The 19,312-nt window shown below is 37.9% G+C and overlaps 2 protein-coding genes across 2 annotated transcripts; both read left to right on the forward strand.

The window, feature by feature from the left end:
• Positions 1 to 6,211: 6,211 nt before the first annotated feature.
• LOC140244866 (BTB/POZ domain-containing protein KCTD4-like) lies at positions 6,212 to 6,886 on the forward strand. Its single transcript, XM_072324476.1, has one exon. It carries the CDS (start codon positions 6,212 to 6,214, stop codon positions 6,884 to 6,886), a length of 675 nt encoding a protein of 224 aa, XP_072180577.1.
• Positions 6,887 to 13,013: 6,127 nt separating this feature from the next.
• LOC140244868 (BTB/POZ domain-containing protein KCTD6-like) lies at positions 13,014 to 13,661 on the forward strand. Its single transcript, XM_072324477.1, has one exon. It carries the CDS (start codon positions 13,014 to 13,016, stop codon positions 13,659 to 13,661), a length of 648 nt encoding a protein of 215 aa, XP_072180578.1.
• The last annotated feature ends 5,651 nt before the right edge of the window (positions 13,662 to 19,312 follow it).

The raw sequence follows: 19,312 nt of genomic DNA on the forward strand, positions 1-19,312 counted from the left end.
TGTAACATGTAATTCTGCTACCAATACTGAACACAGACAGCAGGAAATCTAAATACACTGTAGGAAAATTCCCAGTTCTCACAATTCGAGGGTTAACAACCTTCATTATCAATGTATAATCCATTTCTACATGGACAGATGATACAGATATAATTGCTGTACTCTGTTCAAATTATCAGCTGTGCACGCATTCATAAACATAATTAAACACCAAATAATTCTACTGTGATGAATCCTCACGTATTTTCCTCTTTGTTCGTCATTACTGTAAGCAAATATCTAGTGAAGTTAGCATAGAAGATGGTACAATCTGTGCTGTACAGAAAAAGTTTTTTAGAGTATAAAGGACGTTAAGTTTACTTTTCTTTCAATCATTCATTTAACTATTCTATTTCATTTTTTATTTTGTTTTATTTTATTCATATTATTCATTCATTTATTTATCTATCTGTCTATTTATTCATTTATTCATTCATTCATCTTTTTTTCATTTATTTTGAATAATCAGATGAAGAAATATCTTTTTGATGCAAGAGGCACGCCTCGATATTCCTTGGTATAGTGAATAGGATCGCCAAGTATGATTGCAGAAGTATGGTTTTCGTAAAGCAAGTAATGCCTAATAGTCGAGATAGATGAGGGCATAATAACTATATACCATCAGATATTCATTGCACTTGATTTTCCATCGTCTTGCTGTCACAATATTCTAGCAATGACTTTGTAGTATACGAGGACCGAGAAAGACGGCGCGGTATAAGAAAACGAGAAGCATGAAGTTTTCCCTTTGCTTTCTTTCAAAATATACCTGTTATTGGTGCGATCCACTTCTGGTCAGATTGAATCAGCACGTACCGAGAACTTTTATTGTGCTTACGGGTGTAAAATAGAGACTACCTCTTTGCTATCAGTGCAGTGTGTTCACAAATCTTCCTGAATGGATAGGGGACAATAGGTGACATTGAAAGCCACTAAAGAAAAAAAAATGTTTTGTTATACATACTGACTTCGCATACAACTTGAAATAGCACCCCATTAGGTTTGACATGTTGAGACTCCTTATTGTTTCTATGACCTGGTGTCTACATCTAGCTGTCACTTTGACTGTAGGCAACTTTGTAATGTATTCTAAATGTTAGTTTGTTAGCTTGCAAGATTTATATTTTGATTTACCGTATGGTTGGTGTTGAAATGTGAAATGTGAAATGTGTTTCAGAGGTATACAATGTACAATGTGAAGACACTGCAGTGGTTTTCTCTATAAGTTGAGGGCCATTTTGTCAGATTTTTTTTTGCAATGCTTAAAAAGAAAAAAAAATCCATGTAGGCCTATTCAGAGTTCATGTCGTATTCTTTCAGGAATTCCATTTATAAGTCAAATAGAGTCATGTGTAATCCTCAATGTAAATCAATGGTGACGCGTAAAATATTTACAAGCGTATGTATCCTGAATGTATGACTTCATTAAAATGTGCCTGAGTGGGGATAAAAGGTATGTGTATCACACTTTGAAGTTACAATGCATCTTGCCTTTATTTTCATGTGTGTGTCCAGTGTTCACTTGATAACTACCATTGAGATATCGGAGATTATATCAAATAATAGTGACCAGTTTGGCGGCCATCTTGAATATTGTCACGCATTTTGGTTAAGATATTTGATGTACCATTATGTATATAGCATTACATGTTTTTCGTTGCTTTCATGATTATTGTACAAGTCTATGTAAAGGATGTCTCGCTAACGCTATTGCAAATTTCTAGTTTAGCTAGCACAGTCCCAATTGCTTTGCATACAGCGGAGTTCTCTATTTGCCCATCTTGCTTTGCTCTTCTGACCTTCACAAGTCTATGCTATGCTCTCACCACTTTGTCCATATTGTGTTCGCTTGTTCTTCTGACCTTCACATGTCATTCTGTGCTTCCCTCGCTTTGACCTTGCTCTCACTTCAGTACTCTCGCTTTGTCCCTTCTCACTTTGACTTTGCCTTGTCTTTCAGAACTCTTGCCTTGCTCCTCAGTTCAACCTTGTCCTGACTTTCCTTACCCTTTGCCCTTGCCTCTCACTGCCTTTCAGCCTGCTCCCTACGTCCTTGACACTCACTGTCCTTCAGCCTTTTCAGCTTGCTCCCTTTCCCCCTGACTTTCACTGTCCTTCAGTCCTTTGTGCTTGCTTCTTATCTAGACTTTCTCCTGTCCTTGTATCCTCTCCTTGCCTATGACTTTCAGCTCCTCATCTCTGCGCTCAATGACGTCCTTCTCCTGATACTCCGCAGCGCGATAAACGTCTTTCTCGCGACCTTCATGACTGATCCTCTCTATCTCTCTCGAACACGAGGGACTTGTTTGGAAGCGGCCTATAAGACAGACTCTATGCTTACTTGAAGTTCACTTGCTTGAAGTTCACTTGCTTGCTTGGGAGATGGAGTGAAGAGTGTGTCAGCTACTTTGCAGCTATGAGCGGAACCCGCGTGTTTGAACAGCGAGAGAGTCACCTACGAAAGAGATAAAGAGTCAACCAGTCCAGAAACGGTCTGCTGCCATGTTAGCTTTTCGTATTAGTTAGTCTAAAGGTGCAATCACACACGCCGGTTTAGATGGCGGTTCATGGCGGTTCGGCAAATCGTCGCGCCCCGCCAAAGACCGTGTTCACACCGTACACAAATCATCCGTCACTCATCCGCCATAAACCCCGAGAACCGCGGAGAACCGCCAGAAAATTAAACATGTTTAATTTTTCGTGGCGGTCTCGGCGGTTTGAAATGGACCGTGTTCAAAACGCCGTCCACCGTGTAAAGAACGGCTCCTCGGTGTTCGCACCGCAAGATCCGTGATGATACTGTGTCAACACCGCCATAACTTTTCACGCAAAAACGAATGTTGAACTTAAAAGAGAACAATGCCTCCGGCGACACTTCGTATATAAAAAAAAATGGGGAAAAAAGCAAAGATGAACCCATAATACTAGATCGGGTATATATCATATTGAATGCTAAAGTTTCATTCATTTTTTTTTTTTCATTTTAACACATAGAGCAGTAGAGTAAAACAAAAAAAAAAATAATATTCAAAAAGTTGGTAGGTTTATTGAATAGTATATCAGTTACTTTAAAAGGCGTGTTCATAATTTTGTTAAAGTTTGATAGCTTAAAAGATGGCCAGCTACGTGAACCTGTAATTTATACGCAGAAGACTTATGTAAATAATATGTTGGGTTCTGCTTTCGTGATATGGTATATGTCTTTTTGTAGGAGTACATATTGATACCGATATGTTGAGAGAGTAGAACCGCATCGCACCTCTCATGCCGGGCGAGACATCCTCAAATCTATCCCTGTAAATGTGTTCAGTGATTCTCCATAATAAACTTCTTTTACCTTGATTTCTGCCTATGACTGTAATTTCTATGTGACCCTCGGCATCCTTCGACAATGAACTTCAACATTTTATAGCGGGACTTTATTTTGGGACATTTACAGAATAGGAATTATATTCTGCCCATCTTCGACAAATATAAGTCGCCGTTACAATATCTCAAAGCCCTCAAGGAAGCAAGAGCTGCATCAACCATAACTGGGTTTCGGATTCTTCAGCACCCCCAAAGTGTTATTGGGTCAAACTTTTTATTTGCAAGTCATTCATCATTTTGAAGGAAATAGGTAGGCCCTAGGCCTATAGGCCTACGGTTAGGCCTACTTATATACTTACATAATATACACTGTACTTGTATGAGAATTTTCATTTTTGTCGGCTATGTTTGATATCACAAAAATCTTCATGGAATTGGGCTGCAAGATTTTCCTCATTGAGACCTGGATTTAAAGCATCAACAAAAATCGGTTAAGTCATCAAATCCTTTGAAATTGTTCCCTTTATACATATTATAAAGAAATATTATGTATAATGTATAGACACTGACGGGAATTTCAATTTGGTGGCTATCTTGAACCGTGTATCTCAAAATCCCCAAGGAAACAAAAGTGAATTGCGTCTTCTATTGTATAGATTCAGATTCAGCACTCTTGAAACAAGAATTATTCCTCATTTTGTATCCAACTTTTCTCCATTAAAGGAAGTCACTTTAGTAAATGTATCGGAATTTCAGATGTTATGGGTCATTTTGACGGCCAAATATCTCACAACCCTCAAGGATGCAAAAGTTCATTCAGGAGATTAGGATTCAGTACCCAGGTCGAAATAGGGTAAGCCCATTAAAAAAAAAAATGGGCGGGTGGTAAAACGGGGTCATCCCACGAGACCGACACCCACGAGTCATACAGTCCACGAGACGGACATCAAAAATAGGTCCATGAGTCATACAGGCTACAGCCCATGAGTTATACGGCTCACGAGTCATACAGCCCATGAGTTATACGGGTCACGAGTCATACAGCCCATGAGTTATACAGCTTACGAGTCATACAGTCATACAACCCATTAGTTCGACACTATGCAGAAAAGGCTCATGAGACCGTGTGCTACGCAAAAAGAAAGCCCTCGAGACTTACGCCGAGCAATAAAGGCTCACGAGACCGACCAGTACCGACAGTACGCAAGAGGCTCACGAGACCGACACTAGGTAAAGAAAGCCCTCGAGAACGACACTAGGCAAAGAAGGCTCTCGAGACCGATACTATATATAGGCAAAGAAAGCTCACGAGACCGACAAATTACACAAAGAAGGCTAGCGACACCGACAGGACGAACAGTGCGCCATCTGCATGTGAAGTATATTGTATGTATCTGTCACGGGGTGTTCCAATTCACGGGGGAATTCTAAAATTCATGTATCTGTCACGGGGTGTTCCATATCTACATGAAGGGGAAAATAACATACTGGCCTCGTGCAATTTCGTCACGCTATATCGAGCGAGAGGTTGTAACTTAATTTATTGTACATACCAACGACACCAAGTATGTATTCTACCCTTGTGGCTTTTAGGGGGAGATGGTTCTGTCACTCTCCGCTCCGATCGACATTGTTACCGATTATTCTTTTTTCCAATAAAATTCTAAAATTCATGGGACCCACCCCCTAAAAATGAATAACGAAAAGAGGACAAGAAAGATATAGGCCTATGGTTAGTTTTTAGATTTTTTTGATAATGCAATCGTGCTATTCAAATAGGCTTTCCCCATTTCCAGCTAGAAGATGGACAGGATGTATGTTTCCCCTTTTCTTTCTCTCTTCAGTCTAAGCCTTAAGTAGAACTTAGTAAATATCCTACCCACCTGCTAAGCCGTTTTAGAGTTCAATTTGTATAATAATCACATAACGTACAGAGCATAACGTTCAGTTGATGAAAACGTTCTATATTGCAGCTGCAATTCATCACGATTTGTGGCTTGTGTTTGTAAAATTATTCTCCTCAACACGGTACACTTTGCATGAAATAGAATAGCTGTTTTCATGAATGCATCATCTTTTCCTGAATTCAAGTAAAACAAATGTGCAGCTTAATGTCCCGTCACTGACCAGGCATGCTAAAGTGGAAACATTAAACTGCACATTACTTGAAATATGAGACCATTCTGAAGCAAATAATTTTCACACAACAGTAGATAATAATGTACTCATGAATGAATCTCATAAGGATTGATACAATCATCTCCCTGCATTTCCACTGATTTCCACAGATCAGTTACTAGCCTTCCCCTTTAACGCTACCTTGATAGACGATTACGTTATTTTCTGTGAATTGATACCAATACTTATATCTTCGCAGATGACCACACCCCTCCAGATCATGTAAAACAAGGTTCAGTCTCTGAAACTCTATCGCTTTGACCGCAAACAATGTAATTAATGATCGATAGAAGATGCAGCTTAGCGACATGTATTCGAGATATATGTACGTTAGTATATAGGTGCAGACATTGTACATTGGACTTTGTACTTTGCATGTACAATTATGTCGTCTTGCTGATAGGTCTAACCAGGGAGGCAGCGCCATTAGAGAACGCGAAGCTACATTGTAGGAGCATACTCTCTGTCAAAACATAAGCTTATTTGTTAAAGCTAAAACACAATTTTCAGAAGGGTTCGTAATTGATCTTCCACGGTTTGGAATTTGCCTACTTACGAACTTACTTACTTACGAACTTGCTGCAAAGCTTTGCTAGCAATATTCCAGCCTTCTTTGAGACTTTGATAGTATTGGACAAGACAATCATTGTGAACGACTCTGTTATTTGCACGACACGGCACAACTATGAACGACGTTATCAGCTTAAATGTCGGTGGAACGATATACACCACGTCCAGGGCTACCCTTTGCCGTTTTCCTGATTCAATGCTTGGTTCAATGTTCAGCGACCGACTGCCGTCTACTCGAGATGAAAAGGGGAATTACCTAATCGATGGGGACGGTCCCTTGTTCAGACATGTCCTCAACTTTCTTCGCAGGTCAGTCTTAGTTCTTCCAGAAGACTTCAAAGAACTGGACATGCTTGCGCAGGAGGCTGACTATTATCAGATTAACGAATTGATTGAAGCTGTCACCCAACTCGGGAATGAAAAGGAAGAGGCGAAAAGGAGACAAGAATTTCTTGAGTTAGAGTTGGTACATGAGGCCAACAATCGAGACTGCTGGTCAATATTTGGGAGCAGGAATATTTTGCAGAAGATCCCTGTCCTTATCCCATACCTCGGGAAAGCCTGTGGTACTTACGAAGCTTATGAAGGTATTCGTGTCAGGGATGCATTTGGTACGCCGCCATTGGATCGTATTAAACTCTATGAACAAATAGCACAGCTTGGTTTTAGGCTTGCATCTCTATCGTCCAGAGGAGGAGATGGACAGGGCTGTTATTGTGTTGGTGTTGACAGGTGGATTTTTGCCAGGGATGCAAAGACAGCGTCTGGTACAGATCCCAAGGCAATATAGCAGCAGTTTACTATTCAGACAAAATAAGCAATGATCAGTTAGGCAATTAGTCCTGGTAGACTGCACAATGATAATTGTAATGTGTATATAATTAAGTACTACTTGTAGTACTAGTAATTGTAGTCCTAACTAGTTGAGGACAAGCTGATTTTACTCCAACACATATTTCCCATATTGCAGACACCTGCCTAAGCCTGAGTATATTCGGAACTATATAGGACTTTGCCGAGGGTTAAGATTTAAAAAATCATGTCATAAACAGACTTATTTGTATGGGACTACTGAGATCACGTTTCAATTGATACTTATAATCTCGCGATGTATGAGGCAGAATTACTCACATTTTTTGTAAAAAGATGTCTTCGCTAATGAAATTCGATATATAATTGAGAATATGTTTCTTAAGGAATGTTCGAATTTCTAATTAGACCTGACCATCTCTAGTTGACTTCAACTAAAAGTGAAAAACATAATGAGCAGTGTTTCTTCCATGATGCGAAAGTTTTAGAACTACTGCAATGATTTCTCGATTATTAGTACAGAGCGCCATACTTCTTTACTCCACTGCAAGTTTGGGAAATGACTGGTATTAACACACCAGTAAAAAGTAACCCTTTCTCTGTGCATACTGTACAAAAATGTCATACACACAGAATAATGATGTTTATAGCGTTCAATCTTTATAAAGTTTATTTAAGAATGCAGCCATCAGAAGCGTTCGTTGAAATGAGACACGAACGTGCGCTAATAATTTCCTTACCAACATCATGTGCAAAAAGTGTGCAACGGAAAAGCATGAGCATGACATATTACTGTATCCTATGTCACATTACATTATACTAAATGGGTTAGTCAAATACCGGTTAGTGATTTGTTAAACACAGTCATGTGATGGAGGCACATTCGTTATGTTCGCCCATTGGCAGAACGTGAGGCTTATAAGTCCCGAGACGAAGTCGAGGGACTTATAACCTCCCTCAATAGCATTTCAAATTCGGTATGTTCCCTCCCCCGTCAGTCATTATCTTTAATAATATTGTACTACCGATCATAAACAATAGTTACTGCACACTCACTGACGTCACAATGCGTACTTTAGCAGTGCGCACTCAATCAGTTACAGACGTGCTCTCAATCACTATTGTAAACAACTTTTACATTCTTGTAGGAGTGTTTTAAACGAACATGTTCGGACAATTTTTGGTTTTGAGCAAGTTGCAAAGTACATGGATATAGCTCTAAGCTGACTGGTATTCGCCCATAAAGGTACATGAAAAATGCCGTTCATTTAATAGACCGATTTATAAAAACAAATACTAGTAATTTATACATGATAAAGGTTATAGTTCGTTAGTGGAAATGCAGCTTACTCTTGGGTATGCACAATGTCGAGGGAGGGTGTGGCTGTCCCCTTCCAACAGTGAGGGACTTTTGCATTCTTAGAACTGAAATTCAACTACCTGGTGCACACTTTAGGGGTATATTAAAAAAAAATCAATCAAAAAGTAAGAAAAAATTGATATTCAAGGACATTGTGAATGACTAATTTTGTTATCTCTCACCTCTTTTCCGCGTGTGTGGCTTCACTGGATACTAAGTCTATGGAGATGCAGGACAGAAGGGGGAGGACGTGGGAGGAGGTATCCCCATCGCACATGAGGGAGCTTTTGCACTTTTAGAACTAAAAACAAACAAAGTGGTCTTCATACATGTAAAAGGTGGGACCCATCTTTTAGTAGGACCTCTTTGTTATACCTTGTTTTTGGATATCTCAGCCATTTAAAAACCGATTTTCATATAATGAGCTTTTTATTCCTCTTATAAGAAGTGTATAATTTCTATGCTCTGTAATAGTGTATTTTATGTAAATAATAATAATAATGATAATAATAACCATAATACATTACGTTTGTGTATAAATGGTGAATTTTTCAAGAAAGTAAACTAGATAAAAGAACATATATCATTGAATGATATTGTGTCAGAGGGGTCACGTATATATAGCACATGCAATTTTCATTGATTTGTAAGCCAAATATAAATAGAAGATAAACTCTTCCATCAATCTATTGCTAACTATCTTATCAGGGATGACCTTTACCTTGAAACCATGCATTTGTGTTATGTGTTTTGATGTAAACATGCATGCTCTTATTCCTCCGACAGCATTTTCTACATGGCCGTTACCATAGCAACCACCACATTTTAGATGACGAATGACCAAGCTGTTGAAGGCTAACGAAATTTAAACATGAAATATACATGTTCAGATACTTCTTTTCTGTTTTTATAATATATCATTGTAAATACCCATTAATTGTTTTTTTTTTTTTATTTCAAGCGTTATCATAGTAATGTACAAATTTATCATTCTTGTGACGTCGAACGTCAAAGATTTCGAATGCATTTGATCTAGTAATTCTGATTATAGAGATTGAGTCACTTTTTGTCAGATTTAGTACTGTATAATGAGAATTTGTGGGTTTAAAAAAAAATGAGTTACCGCATGGCAACTGGACCATACGTCGGAAAATGACTTTAAATTGCAATTTAATGAGTAACTCTGAATCTATGAATTTAGTCATTCTTAAAGTTTAGTACTGTTTGATTGGAAATAAGCATTTTCACGAACAAGTCGTTACCATGGCAATGGAAAAACATCAAAATTATAATAAGTAGGACTTGGTGTTATTGAACGCGTAATTTCAAACCTTTTTCATCTTATATACATTTCAGTAAATTCAGTATCATATGAATGGAAACAAAGTTAAAAAAGAAATATACCATGATAACGGAGAAGACATCAGAAAAAGACAGTTCGGAGCTAGCTCATGGGCACATTGGTACAAATGACGCTTCTTTTTTTCTCAGTCGCTTAGGGGCTCTTCATTCGTTTTCAGAGCGACATAATGCATAGGCTTTATGTAACAATTTATTGGATTCGTTAATCCTGTTCAAACAAAGAATAAACTTGAATAGACCAGATGACCATTATGATCCGTCAATTAATATTTAAGCATGCAATCATTTCATTATTTTGCGTTGGTTGAATGTATTAACAAGCCCTTTCTAATGACATTGCCAAATGTCACTTTTGCTGTCAGATGGATAAGTAGATGCTGACAAGCAGCATTAATAAGCTAAGATTATATGAATAATCGTAACAATGTACATAACAGAATGATGCTTATCTCAGTGAATTTAAAAACCAACATACCTGCTGGTAATACTGAATAATGATTGATGACCTATTCTGCTCATGCGTAAAGTGGAGCTGCGAACTGGCTTATTCTAAAGGGCTCAATATCCGAGTCTGCTCAGAATATATCCGTCGACATAGAATATTGTGCCGAAATTGGTGATTTTCCACAAATTTGAACAATTGGTCTGAAATGTTGGGCTTTGTCGCTTGGACCAGTAGTGGATACACGTATTACCTGGTTTGTAGAGCATAATTCAGCTCGCTTTAATTTATTCTTGATTAATTTGCCTGTTAGTTATAGATAATGTTATGCTATGCTAATTCATCTATAACACCGCAGACCAATTGGACTAATATCCCTTTACACTTTCTCAACAATTTCCTTTGCATATATTTAGATATGCGCTGTACAATGTATTTTCTTATTCTTACCGTAGGATATAGACTGTGCTGACACCTAAGTAGGCAACGGTGGCAATGATGTTGCACCATTATGGCGCAAAGGTTCTAATATATAGGCGTGTGTCATTACCATTCTTATCAATATCATTAGGCCTGTAGTCATCATCGTTGTCGTAGTTAATGGCTTATTACCTTTGTTGTACGATTATAATCATTGTCATTATACAGTCTATACCTTTTAACATTTTACCGTTTAGCATTTTTCAATCAATCATTCACGCCACCTTCAAATAATGTGTGTGCGTGTGTGTGTTTGTGTGTGTGTGCGTGTTTACGACTTACAATGTATGTAAAATTTTGTATTGTATACTTTTACATAAATCATGTGGTTGAAGGTTTTTGTTCAATTTTTTGTTTGTGTATGAATCTGCATAAAATCTTCCTTTGCATGTGAAAAAAGTGATTATCATAAGCAGCAATAAGTGAGTAGAATACACACATACTAGATGCCTTTGTGTTTGTTTCATTGAAAATACGATGCTGATATACAACGAAGTTCAAATAAAAATATAATTGAAAACAAATGTCGTCGTACGTGTGTGTTTGTGAGTTCATTTGTGTTTGAACAGCAGCAGCCAGTTATACAATCAGGTATAATGTACGTTTCATGTACCAATGAGAATGAACACTTTATACCCACTTTAAAAGCAAAGAACTTAAAAGTGTGATATAGACCCTACTCAATGGAATTAGTTCCGACCATCAGCATGCAATAGACTCCTGTTATGTAGAAGACTGACAATAATTGTACCAAAACTTCCTTGGAAATCTCGAAGTAGTTTTATTGATCCAAGAAGTCGATATTTTATTTGGATTGTTTGTTTTGTTTTGCTTTGCTTTATCCCACTGAAATAACAAATTCAGATATTACACATGATAAACCATAATTTCTTCTTTCAAAGGGGTTCGCCACAACGTCCATCCACGGTATTCACGGTACTCTGATTTTCAGATCGTAGAGGACATGTAGCTATAAAGTGCTGTGTGGTCGAAAAGTCGAACAAAAGACTCCTTCTTTTAAGGACCTTTAACTTAACATTCAAGAAAGAAAAAAAAGTTTTTAAAAGTTGTATAGTTCACTGTACACACGGGGGGGGGGCAGTTAAAGGAATGGTACAGTTTTATTGGTGGAGATGAGAATCGGGCTTTTAACTTTTTGCGAGATACCAAGAAAACACTTATGATATACAGAGCATACCATTTTAAGAGGAATTCAAAGTCTATTTGATGAAAATCGGATTTGGAATTACTGAAACATCCAAAAACAAAGTAAAACAAAGCGACCGTACTAAAGTGTAGGTCCCACACTTCATTAAAATTAGCCATTTCAAAACCAATTTTCATCAGGTAAACGTTGAATTCCTCAAAGAATTACATGTTCTTCATATTTCATAAGAGGTTTCTCATTATTTCAACAAAAAATGTTGGAAACCTGAAATCAGGTCTCAACCGAACCTGTACGATCCCCTTAATGTTTCTGGTGCCACTTCCGCGTTTCATCAGCTAACAAAAGAGAAAAGGAAAATGAAAGGCCTTCAGCGCAAATTTCTGCTGATACTTCTTGTTTTTTCTCTTTCCAGCTGACACGCTTCCCAAAAAGTAATACTTTTTTTTTTTTTTGGGGGGGGGGGGGGCATGTGGTTAGACCCTATGCATTATGTATAGTTTTAAAAAAAAAGTGTGCGGGGGCTTAGCCCCCCCCCCCCCCCCTCCCCGTTCCGCCGGCCCTGTTCAACTAATAAAACAAACAAACAATAAGAAACTAACGTATTGAAGCGTTAAAGCCTCCCATTATGCAAACCTTCAGAAAACATCTGACAAAACAAGTTATTTTCTTTAACACACTCAAAGAAAACTACGAAAACGTATTTACTAATACCTCTGTAAGCGCACTTCAGTCATCAAAATTAAACATTATGTTGAAAGATAACATAATGCATTGCATTTTACCAGTTTACAGTATACATCACAAAGGCAGCCTACAGTCAACAAACCTGGTCAAAGTGACAGTTAGCAAATGTTATTTGCGACATGTATCCGAGATATGTACGTTAGTATCTAGGTGCAGACATTGTACATTGGACTTTGTATTTTGCACGTACACTAATGTCGTCTTGCTATTAGGTCTAACCAGGGAGGCAGCGTCATTAGAGAACGTGAAGCTACATTGTAGGAGCATACTCTCTGTCAAAACATAGGCTTATTTGTTAAAGCTAAAACACAATTTTCAGAAGGGTTCGTAATTGATCTTCCACCGTTTGGAATTTGCCTACTTAGTGAAAAAAGCGCCTCATCCCCATTTTATCGCAAGGAAAAAAAAAGTGCACTGTACACTCACAACGAACTTGCTGCAAAACTCTGCTAGCAAGAAGCTGCAAGATTCCAGCCTTCTTTGCGACTTTGATCGTATTGGATAAGGCCTATCATTCGTGAAAGACTCTGTTCGCACGACACGGTACAACTATGAACGACTTTGTTAACGTAAATGTCGGCGGAACGATATACACCACGTCCAGGGCTACCCTTTGCCGTTTTCCTGATTCAATGCTTGGGTCAATGTTCAGCGACCGACTGCCGTCCACTCGAGATGAAAAGGGGAATTACCTAATCGATGGGGACGGTCCCTTGTTCAGACATGTCCTCAACTTCCTTCGCAGGTCAGTCTTAGTTCTTCCAGAAGACTTCAAAGAACTGGACATGCTTGCCCAGGAGGCTGACTATTATCAGATTAATGAATTGACTGAAGCTGTCTCCCAACTCAGAAATGAAAAGGAGGAGGTAGAAAAAAGACAAGAATTTATTGAGTTGCAGTTCTCCGGACGTTCGACTATGACATGGTTTATATATGGGAGCTGGGATATTTTGCAGAAGATTCCTGTTGTTAAGGAAAACTTCAGAAATATTCATGGGCAACAGATCAACAGCAAGTGTGATGGTGTGTATGTTAATACACGTGGCAAGCAGCCATTGAATCGTATTAAACTCTTTGAGCAAATAACGCAGCTTGGTTTTAGGCTTGTGTCGTCCAGAGGAAGTGATAATGATGCTGACAAGTGGACTTTTTCCAGGGATGCAAAGACAACTTCTGGTACAAATCCCAAGGCAAAATAGCAGCAGTTTACTATATTCAAACAAAAGTAAGCAATGATCAGTCAGGCAATTAGTCCTGGTAGACTGCGCAATGATAATTGTAATGTGTATAATATAATTATGTACTACTCGCAGTACTAGTAATTGTAGTTTAGCTTGTTGAGGACAAGCTAATTTTACTACAACACAAAATTTCCCATATTGGAAACACCTGCCTAAGTCTTAGTATATTCGGAACTTCGGAACTATAGGACTTAATTTGCCGAGGATTAAGATTAATTTGTGATCCTATACTATAGGGCCTATGACTTTATAACTGCTTCATCTTGCAGTATTAAGAAAGCCACAGCAGTAGGAATATAACCAATTATGTTACTACAGTTCGGAGAAACTCGATATAACGAGAAGGTCGGGACAGCGCGGTTTTCCTCGTTACAGCCGATATCTTGTTATATCAGTTGGCATTAACAAACAAAAAGTCATAAACCGACTTATTTGTATATGTGGGACTACAGAGATCATCTTTTGTCGTATATGTGGGACTACAGAGATCATCTTTTGTTGTATATGTGGGACTACAGTGATCATGTCTACAGAGATCATGTTTCAATAAATACTGATGATCTCGCAACGTGTGTGGGAGAATTACTCATTTTTTGTGTAAAAATAGATGTTTTCGCCAATGAAATTCGATATCAAGAATGTGTTTCTTAAGGAATGTTCGAATTTCTAAGTAGACCTGATCATCTCTAGTTGACTTCAACTCAAAGTGGAAAACATAATGAGCAGTGTTTCTTCCATGATGCAAAAGTTAGAACAACTGCAATGATTTCTCGATTATTCATAGAGAGCGCATGCCTTTTGTACTACTCCATTGCAAGCTTGGGAAATGGCTGGTATTATGTGAAAAGTATAACCCTTTCATTATACATATTGTACAAAATTAATGTTTGCCATACACACAGAATATGATGCTTACTATAGTGTTCTTTATATATAGTGGCTTAAAAAATGTAGCCAATCAGAAGCGGTGAAATGAGATATGAATGCACTCTTTATTTTCTTAGCAACATGTGTGCAAAGAGTTTACAACGAAAAAGCGTGACAGCATGACGTGTTACTGTATCCTATAGAGTCACATTACATTCTGTACTACGGAATATAGCGAAGTAATTCACACTTTGTGAATGATATAGTGTTAGATTTTGCTGTTAGTTGGAATTTTTGATTAGGTGTAAACCTTTACAGGGAACTGAGGAGATTGCAGTTAAAGTACAGGTATTGTTGTTAGTGTTAATTGAGCTGCACTTTGTTTAGGTTTCATTTTGGTGGGCAATCGAGTTGGGACTATGGAAGGATTACCCGTAGTAGATAACAGGGAAGTATAGCTCTTTGTGCATTGTGCCTTCTCTGTATCCACAGCTAAAGAACTTGATAGCAGTATAAAATGTTTTGTTAGGGAATTATTGGCCACCTTGGACGAATTTTTAATTGGGTCTGTGTTTAACTTGGGAAATTGTGTTCCTTTGTCCTTAGTTGTGGAGGTTATCTTTTTGAGTGTGGGAGAGGAGTTGGATTTTTGGATCTCGCCAAGTACAGACCTACAATATGTAGGGGAAGAAAATTGTCTGAAAATAATGATGAGCTGTAGCTCATCATCAGTCAGTCCGAGTGTATCATCGAGTGTATCATCTTCAACGTGTGCAATATCTTGTGACACTTTGATCTGGTCAATATGTAACTTTGGTTACAGCATGGACCCGGGTTCATGGTTACAGAAATAAAGCTGCCGAAGTCAGATCAGAACTATACACCAATAGTTGAAATATCCGTATGTTTGAGCATGGACCATGGTTTGAGTATATGTGTGGCAATGATGGTAATGACAGTCACAATGGGACTGTGAGAGAAAAAGCCCACAGGAGTGCAATTGGGTAATGCTCTCCCCACGCGTATCTCTACAATAGCATAGATAAACTGCACACTCACTGACGTCACAATGCGTACTTTAGCAGTGCGCACTCAATCTAGTATTACAAACGTGCTCTCAATCACGCCTGTAAACAACTTCTAAATTCGTGTTCGGACTTTTTGTTGTTGTGGTTGTTGTTTTTTAGCAAGTTCTACAGCATATAGCTCTGAGCTGACTGGTATTCGCCCATAAAGGTACAGACGGAATGCCGTTTATTTAATCGACCCACTTTATAAAAAAAAAAAAGTAATTCAAACAATCATGATAAATGTTTTAGTTCGTTAGTGGAAATGCAGCTCACTCTAGACGGAATTCAAAATGTCGAGGGAGGGTATAATGGACTGTCCCCCTCCCACACTGAAAGACTTTGCATTCTTAGAACTGAAATTCAACTCTCTGGTGCACACTTTTGGGGGGTATATTTGAAAAAAGACAACTTTCAATCAAAAAGTAAGAAAAAGTGATATTCAAGGACATTGCGAATGTCTCATTTTGGTATCTGTCACCTCTTTCCCGCGTGTGTGTCGTCACTGGGTACCTCTAAGTCTTCGGAGATGGACAGAAGGGGGATCTGGGCGTGGGAGAGGGTATTCCCCTTGCACATAAGGGAGCTTTTGCACTTTTAGAACTAGATGAATACAAAGTGGTCCTAATACATGTAAAAGATGGGACCCACTTTTCAGTTAAACCTCTTGCTTATGCATTGTTTTTGGATATCTCAGCCATTTCAAAAACGATTTTCATCTACAGCTGTAATTAACTTTTAATTCCTCTCATAAGAAGTGTATGTTCTGTAGTAGTGTATTTCATATAAATAATAATGGTAATAATGCATCACATTTGTGTATAAATGGTGAATTTTTCAATAAAAAAACTAGGTAAAAGAACATAATTACTGAATGATATTGTCAGAGGGGTCACGGAGCACATGCAATTTTTATTGATTTGTTATCTAAACATAGAAGATAAACGCTTCCATCAATCTGTTGCCATGCTAACTGTCTTATCAGGAATGACCTTCACCTTGAAACCATACATTTGTGTTTATATACTTTGATGTAAACATGCTCTCATTCCTCCGACAATATTTTTGCATGGTCGCATCCATAGCAACCACCACATTCCAGATGAAATGTGAATTCGAATGACCAAACTGTTGAAGGCTACCGAAATTAAAACTTGTATACATGCTCAGATACTTCTTTTATATTTTGACATAATTTCATTGTAAATACACATTATTTTGCTCCTTTTTCGTAAATTTCAAATGTTACCATGGCAATGGACAAATTTGTCGTTCTCATGACATTAAACAACAAAGATTTCGATTGCATTTGAACGGGTGACTCTGATTCTACAAATCAAAGGTCCAGTTTACCTTTGGGAGCAGTGATTTAAAAAATGTTCAAGATATCACATTTGATGCAAGATATACATGTAGGTCTGTTATATCACAGAACATCGTACCATATAGAATTTTTGCAATAAAGCCTAAAATATAAGGTGATATCAATATTTTTCTCAATATACCATAACTGTAGACGGTTTAATCTGGAAGCATTCCTATCATAACTATTGTTCACATTTTGTGTATTTAACAATACTTAACATCGAGTATACGGATTCAAATTTTTGCAGTGGTTGTTTCTATCTCTAACTCATTATTTAAGAACTATTTTGAAGCACTAATGCTCGGTTTAATCTGCAAATGGTAAATTATGCCTTTGAGTCAATTTTGTGCATATTGTGTGTTATTTTTCAAAAAAAAAAGAAGAAGAGTTACCTTGGCAACGGGAGCATATGTCAGAGAAAGACTAGGCCTTAGTATTGCAGCTGAATGATTAATTCGAAATCAGTGAATGCAATCACTTTTTTAAATTTAAGTACTTTTTAATTGGAAATATAGGTTTTTTTTTTTGCAAAAAAAAGCCGAATTTCACATCTATAAGTTTGCCAATTTTCTGACATTCTGTGTCATGTGATTGGAAATTTAAGTTAATAACAATGTTACCTTGGCAACGGATAACACGTCAGAATGCTAAAGGGCTCAATGTCCGAATCCGCTTAGAATAAGTCAGCCGACATAGAATATAATATGTGCCAAAATTGGTGCTTTTCCACAAATTTGAACAATCGGTCTGAAGTAGTGGGCTTTGCCGCTTGGACCAGTAGTGTATAATACAGTACCTGATTTGTAGAGTTTAATTCAGCTTGCATTATTTCATTGTTGATTAATTTGCCTGTATCAGTATTATGTAGTATGCTTCTTCATCTATGACACCCCAAACCAGTGGGACTGATCTCCCTTTTCGCTTTCTGAACAATTTCTTTTGTATTTATTCATGCACTGTACAATGTATTTTCTTCTACTTACCACAGTGTATAGACTGTGCTGACACTTAAGTAAGCAAATGACTATGGCAATGATGTTTCACCATTATTGTACAAAGGTTGTAATATACACACTAAGAAAAAATGATTCATTCTTGCACCTTTTAAGGGTGCAAAGTGATGTCACACTGGTGGCTCCCTATGGGTGTTATCTTGCACCCTCGAGAAATGGGTGCAAAAGTGGTACCTTGCGCAAGGGTATAACCTTGCAACCTGTGGGTGCACCTTTGCACCGCCAAAGAAGGTGCAAAATTGCACCCTTTATTGAGGGTGCGAAGTGGTTCCCTTGGGTGCATATTTCCACCCACACTAAGTGGTGCTAAGTTGCACCCTCTTCTTGAGGGTGCATCTTTCCACCCACACTAATTGGTGCTGAGATGCACCTTTCTTGAGGGTGCGATCTTTCTCCCTTTAATTTTCGACGCAACTTTGCACCCTCTCTTGCCTCTACTTTTGGTGCAACTTTACACCTTTCGTGAGGGTGCAAAGAAGCACCCTAAGTTCCAAGATTGTAGCCTCTTTTAAGGGTGCGATTTTGTGCCATATATATAGGTATAATGTTGCACCTATGTGGTGCTTATTTGATCCATGACTGCAGCAAAATTGCTTCTTTAAAGGAGCCAGTCAGTGTCACTGTCTACGCCTTTAGAGGCGCAATGTTGCCCAGTATAACCTCAAGTGAACCTTGAGATTACTGGGCAATATTGCGTCTCTAGAGGAACAGGCAGTGACACTGATTGGCTCCTTTAAAGAAGCAATTTTGCAGCAGTTATGGATGAAATAAGCACCACATATTTGCAACATTATACCTATAAGGTAAATATACTTAATATACATAACAAGGTACAATTTGGTTACTTAACTACTTTAAACCTTGAATAGTGCGAACTAATGCAAGCCTGTTTGCTCAGTATATCAAACTTATGCTGTTGTTGCACTCTGCAAAGTAAATAAGATTGGTGTAATTTGGATCCTGTGAATCATGAAATGTGTGCGTGGAATTTGTGAGTTTTGAAATGTTAATGTAGAAGTTAACTTATAGTTGTGTTTGAATGACATACTAAAACCAAATATTTACCCAATTACCTTTCCAATGAGGTGAGCACTATCACTATCTATCAAACAAACCCTCTAAGCAAGAGCATACATCTGCATGAAGGAAGAGGTAAAAATATGATATACATTTGTCTGGATACGTTTTATTCAAAACGTACTTGAATACGTACTTATTCACATAATCTATAAGAATAAGATATGCTTTTTGCCAGTACACAAAGCCTCAAAAAACAAAAGCATGCTACGTACATTT

The sequence above is a fragment of the Diadema setosum genome, chromosome 21 (genome assembly GCF_964275005.1).
Source record: "Diadema setosum chromosome 21, eeDiaSeto1, whole genome shotgun sequence".
Lineage (NCBI taxonomy): Eukaryota > Metazoa > Echinodermata > Echinoidea > Diadematoida > Diadematidae > Diadema > Diadema setosum.

What these genes read in the sequence shown, in the direction of transcription:
- LOC140244866 (XM_072324476.1), top strand. Translation starts at nt 6,212, where the DNA reads ATGAACGACGTTATCAGCTTAAATGTCGGTGGAACGATATACACCACG.
- LOC140244868 (XM_072324477.1), top strand. Translation starts at nt 13,014, where the DNA reads ATGAACGACTTTGTTAACGTAAATGTCGGCGGAACGATATACACCACG.